The sequence below is a fragment of the Nestor notabilis genome, unplaced genomic scaffold (genome assembly GCF_000696875.1).
Source record: "Nestor notabilis isolate BGI_N333 unplaced genomic scaffold, ASM69687v1 scaffold13516, whole genome shotgun sequence".
NCBI lineage: Eukaryota > Metazoa > Chordata > Aves > Psittaciformes > Psittacidae > Nestor > Nestor notabilis.
The window spans coordinates 1-5,991 of NW_009934366.1; the positions used below are offsets into that span (position 1 = coordinate 1).

The 5,991-nt window shown below is 55.7% G+C and overlaps 1 protein-coding gene across 1 annotated transcript; it reads right to left on the reverse strand.

Annotated features, from left to right (window-relative positions):
• Positions 1 to 3: 3 nt before the first annotated feature.
• Positions 4 to 5,273, reverse strand: PI16 (peptidase inhibitor 16; the record flags this gene model as incomplete). Its single annotated transcript, XM_010017317.1, has 5 exons — positions 5,109 to 5,273; positions 2,194 to 2,412; positions 1,286 to 1,395; positions 400 to 488; positions 4 to 20 (listed from the first exon to the last, which is right to left on the reverse strand). Coding segments are annotated over exons 1-5 (600 nt in total), but the record flags the coding sequence as incomplete, so codon positions are not given.
• Between the last annotated feature and the right edge of the window lie 718 nt (positions 5,274 to 5,991).

A 5,991-nucleotide genomic window follows, 5' to 3' on the forward strand; every position in this document is an offset into this window, starting at 1 on the left:
GGTCTCTTCTACAGTGGGTTCTGGTAAGAGATGAAAAGTGCCACGAGTTAGGGCTGGTGTCACCTCACCTCAACAGCCCCCTGCACTGAACAGGACCAGCAGAAGCCAGCGGGGCTGAAGCAGCAGCCGACCCCTCTCTGGTCAATGTGGCTGGCCCCCATGCCCCTCACACAACCTCCTGCTCCTCCAGAGGCATCCTCATGGGGCAAAGATTGCTGCCTAAGGGGATTCGAGGTCTTTGTCCCATCCTCCTCATGGAGAGGTTGCTATCACACCTCATGTCTCATGGTCCAGCCCTGGAGCTGCTGGTCCAGAGCTTCCCAATAGCTCCAGGACGTTCAGAGCTTGGACCCCAGTGCAGGGGTCTGAGTCCCACACACACCACTTTGCTTCACCTACCACACAAGGAGTTGACACAGACTCTGCCCTCGGGACACTGTGAACATGAGGGTCCTTCCTTGTAGGGTTTTCGGCCTTTCATATTACCCCTGGAAGCAGAAGATGCCAGGAAAAAGAAGTGTGAGGAGAGGGGGAAACACCCATCCCAGAGTGGGGGTCTGCTCCAACTGGGATATCCCAGCCAAGGCAGAACTCAGGATTAATGTAAAGAACAGGTCCTGGTCTCCTGCCACACTGTCAGTGCTGTTCACTCAACAGCTTGACACTGAGGCTGCTAAAACCAGGGAGACAGCTTCATGGAGCAGATCCTTCACCACACCTAGAACAGGGCAGGAGATGGGCATTTGGATAGGAGATTTTGTCTCCCTTCTGCTCTAGATCCCTACAAAAGTCTGCAGTGACCAACTGCTCTTGTTGGTGCCACCAGCTCCAAGTGAGTGGTCCCCAAGGCTAGTCCCAGGGCTTTGCAAGTGGGCACCCACCTCTCCTCCCATGTCAACCATTTCTGATGGTGCAAATGGGCTTCTCCATCCAAGGTGACCGCTGCTGCCAGCAGGGAAGAGCAAGGCACAGAGCAGGGAGCTGCTGTTTGTGTCTCAGCTACGATGACATCAGCTTTGGGGAGCTCTTTGGGGTAAAAGTCCCTCCCCAGGTCTGTGCCAGGAGCCGAACCAGACCTCAGCAGTTGCAGTCATGGGCAGGGATCACCAGACAACCCTTCCTTCCTTTGCGACCAACCCAAGATAACAGAGACCTTTCTGGGAATCACTTCGCCTTTGTTCCTGAGCAAGGCCAAACCCTGCTCTGCTGTAAGGGCTGAAGGAAGGACATTTCCAGCATAGAAGCCCCATCGAGATGCACCAACCACACGAGGTGTGGGACTTACGGGGGGTAATAGTTGCAAACGAGCAGGTACATGCCCTCGGTTTCGATGCCATCGATCTTCTCACAGAACTTTGCTCCACAGCCAATCTGGTGTGTGCTGGCCCAGACCACCTGAGGCAAAGACCAGGGGTGAAGGTGAGGTGGTTGGGTGGAGGCAGAAAGAACCCCAGAACCCCAGACTGGTTTGGGTTGAAGGGACCTTAAAACTCATCCAGCTCCAACCCCTGCCCCGGGCAGGGACACCTTCCACTAGAGCAGGTTGCTCCAAGCCCCTGTGTCCAACCTGGCCTTGAACACTGCCAGGGATGGGGCAGCCACAGCTTCTCTGGGCACCTTGTGCCAGCGCCTCAGCACCCTCACAGGGAAGAGCTTCTGCCTTAGATCCAACCTGAACTACCCCTGTTTCAGTTTAAAATGATGCTCTGTTGGCATCCTGTCCCCTGATATTGCTCCATCACTGCACCAATGTCTTCCTCATCCCTTAGTGTGTGCTCCAGATCCCACATCCCAACATCACTTTAGCATTCAGGATCCTATCCCTTGCCCCTGTCTGGACCAGCCTGGGGTTGCAGGTTGGATAGCCAAGTGCCACAGCTTTCTTACCGTCTTTGCTAGCCAGATAGAGCATCACCATCTTTGCTTTGGTCCTGGAACCCTCTATACATCCATACTCACACTTACACCATCATCTCTGCTCCACTTTGCTCCCACTCAACACTGAAACCTCATATCTCTGTCCAAGACAAGCTGGTGCCCAGCTCTGCTGAGTAGCCCGAAAAGGGCTGTAGAGCTTGTCATGGACCATGCCCAGGTACCCCTGTATCATCACGATTCCTACCTGGTTCCCCATCCCTTTCCAAAGACTTCGGGAGCCCAACAGCCCCCTCCCTCTACCCTGCAGCCTGGTACCTGGGTGTAGTGGCCACACATCTGCCCGGAGACACACGTGGAAGTTGACAAGTTGTAGTATTTCTCCTCCCCGTTCCAGTCTTCCACAGCGAATTCCAGGTCCAGGGTTGGGGCCATAGCAAAGAGGTTTTCCCCCCGGCGGCCCCTCTCCTTGTTGTGGTCCCAGATGCACTTCTCTGCATAGGCTTGAGCAAAGGCCTCCAGCTCCGCATCCCAGCTCTGAAAGGAGCTCGGGGTCAACATGCAGAGAGGGACACGGGGCTCTCAAGGTGAACAAGGACATGTATGAAGGATCTCTCTGGCCACAATTTCCTAACCCAGCATAGTCCTCAGGAGCTCCAAAGTAAGTGCCAGCACAATCCAGACGTTAGCTTATGGGTCAAACAGGAGGGCAGTGCATCAGCATGACTGTCACAGCCTTGCCCAGAGCATATAGAATCACAAAATGAACCAGGTTGGAAAAGAGCTTTAAGCTCATCCAGTCCAGCCCTTCCCCAGCACTGCCAAGGCCACCACTAACCCCTGGCACTGAGGCCTCGGCTACCCGGGCTGTGAACCCTTGCAGGGACGGTGACTCCAGCCCTGCCCTGGGCAGCCTGTTCCAATGCCTGAGCACCCTCTGGGCCAGGAATTGTTCCTCAGCTCCAGCTAAACCTGCCCTGGGGCAGCTTGAGGCCGTTTCCTCTTGCCCCATCCCTTGTTCCTTGGGAGCAGAGACCAGCCCCCTCCTGGCTCCATCCTCCTGTCAGGCAGTTGCAGAGAGCGATCAGGTCCCCCCTGAGCCTTCTCTTCTCCACACTAAACCCCCCAGGTCCCTCAGCCCTTCCTCATCACACTTGTGCTCCAGGCTCTTCACCAGCTTCTAACACACCATCATCCTGGAGCATCCCCAGCTCAGCACAGAGAAACTGTGAAGATGGATGGAAGAAAGGGGGTCACACAGGAGGGGAACCTGGGACCACCCCTCTTTGAGCAGGGTGGGGATGGGAGGGGAGCAGGACACAGCACAGAGCCCGGGAGCACACGCTCCTGGGTAACATCATCCGTCTGCCTGGATCGGAGATGCGGAAGGCTGACCGTCTGCCAGGAGCCCCCTCGGGGTGCTGCGGCCCCATCGCCGGCTGAGCCCACCGACCACACTCGTATGCAGGAGGAGGAGGAGAGGTTTTCTCCCAGGGGTGCACACAGGGAGTCCTAAACCGCAGCTGCTTGGACCGTCCTTACACCATTTGATGGAGACAGCAGCTCTGCTGGGAAGGCAGCCCAGCAAACAGGGGCTCCTAAGGGGGGACCTTCCCAGCTGGAGCCAGGGATAGGTCCAACATGGAACAGGGCATGGCCCTGGTGCAGGGTATGTCCCCATCAGGGTGTCGAGGGGGTGCGGATGAGCCCCTGAGCAGCAGCCCTAAGGGACTAGAGGGGAAGGAAGCACTGAGGGATCTGTATGGGGGCACAGGTGGTGGTTGACCTCTCACCATGGCCACAAGCCAGGCTGAGAGTGGTGACTGAGGCCCAGTTTTGGAGCGCACACCCCTGGCACGGAGCTGGGTCTATGAACAGGGACTCGCACCTGCAGGGTTTGCCTCATTCAAAACAAGATTGGCTTCAGGCTCTGCTCCCCCCCGTCACCATTTCCACAGCCCCCAGAGCACTGTCCCGCATGGAAGCAAGGGGTGACCTCAGCCGGGCACGGTGCCACAGCAGCGGGTGAGCTCGGAGGCAAAGAGAGCTGGAGGAAGCATCGTGGAGGGAGGTGAGGATGGAGCTCTCCTGGAAAACCTCTACCAAGGAGGTGTCAGGGCTGCTGCGAGCTAAACATGTGTTGTGCTTACAAAATCAACCCCTTTGGCTCTGGGTCCTGTGAGCTTAAGCAGTAGCAAAGCAAGAGGAGAGGAAAGGAGCATCTCAAAGCACATGATCCTCAATCACAGCTTCAGCCAGGAGCAGCAGTCCCTGGCTCAGAACTGCTGCTGACTTAAGGACCTGCAGAAGTTGTTTCCCTCGGGCTTTCTTTAAGGCTTTGATTCCAAAGTCCTTATACTCTGAGTTTTCTGTGCCTTGCTCTGGTGGGTGTCTGTGGGATCATGATCCTCAGGGTTCAGGCTTTGTCCCCTTTGAGTCTGAAGCCACGAGTCAGACCTCCTGTACCTGCACATAGCTTTTTGCTTCGTTTGGTCAGTAAGCTCCCATTTACCAGCCCACAAAGGTCTAATTCAGCCTGGACAACTGTTGGGAGGTCTGCTCCAGGCAGACTGGGACAGAGAGGGGAAGGAGCTCCAGCTCTCCGTGACAAACAGCCATCCTCCTCTCACTGTTCTGTGAAGAGTGAGAAACCCCCACATGTGGTATAGAGCACTATAGCCAAATGTTGATCAAATCAGGGGGGTGAACAAGACAAAAAGCTTGAGAGCTCAGGTTTGCTCCCACTGCAGCCACACGCCATGGTGGGCACCTGACTCAGTTTCCCCAAGCAAACAGGGGATCCCTCATCTCCAAGAGCCACGCACAAGTCATCGTGAAGATGCAGAGCAGGATGGAAAGCCCCAAAAGCTGAATGACCTGGTTGTCATGGTTGAAGTCGATGTTCCCTCCTGTAGACAAAAGGCCAATGAAAGGCGCCAGGCGATGCCTGCTCAGCAGGACATCCTCCTCCATCCTCCCCATCACACCGAGCTCCACTGGGCACTCATGGGAGTGAGCTGCATCAGGGCACCCAGATTACACTTTGGAACTTCCAGAAATGATCAGAAACATCTCTATAGGTGAAGAGAAACTAATCTCTTTAGAGGCATTGACACTTAGTTGTAACCCTACACAAGAACTGCTCTTCCTCCCTTAAGAAAACCCCAATCCCTTCAAGCATTAAGATTGAGGCTTGCACTACACAAGCCCCCTCTGCGATAAAAGCCACTTACCATCTTCAGCATGTCCATGGCAGGAGGAGAGACCTGGGAGCGATACTTATTATGCCCATCCAAGATGATCTTCTTTTCCTCATCGCTCAGGGATGCTCCAGCAGCAGAGCTCAGCTCCAGCACTGTGAGCAATAGGACAACAGGAGGAAGACCTGAGCTCAGCATCGTGCAGCCAGCTTCTGCTCTTCGCAAGCCCACGGCTCTGGCAGTCAGCTTTAAAGCACCTCCCAAAAGCAAGGAACACCCAACAGCTTGAAGATTGGGGAGGAAATGGATTTCTTTATGAGAGCAGAGTTGGGAGCCACAGGAACACACCCAGCTCACATATCGGCCTTGATGGAGGAGCAGCAGCACGGCTAGTGCCAGCAAGTGCACAGGGTCCACTCCTCAAGAGACACCCTGTGCCTGCAGCCTAACCCCTGGATTGGCACTTTGCATCCAAGCCTCTGCTGCTCAGAACCTCAGCCCCCGGGCACGGGTCCTCTCTTCTACCTCCTGTCCCTTTCCTCCTAAACTACAACAATAAGCCCCAAGCAGCCGGCAAAGCCCTGATTTATACAAGGTCCTCCCCTGGCCCTGGAGCGCAGCTGTGTCTGGAAACGAAGGCAACAAGATGCAACTGCTGGGAATGGTTTGGAGTGTGGAAACTCCCCAGCCAGGAGTCAGAGCCCACCTCAGCCAGCCCCATGTCTGTGATGGGGGGAAAGCAGCAACGAATGGCCCCTCCAGGGCTCCCCCACCCTGCTGGGAAGGGGGGATCCACAGAGGGTGATGCCCCTTCCCTGTGCCATCAGAGGGGTGAGCAAGAGAGGAAGAACAGGATCTAGAGCTGAAATTGCCCCCAGAAATAGGGACTTGAGAGTCTACAGCTGCGCCCAGGGCT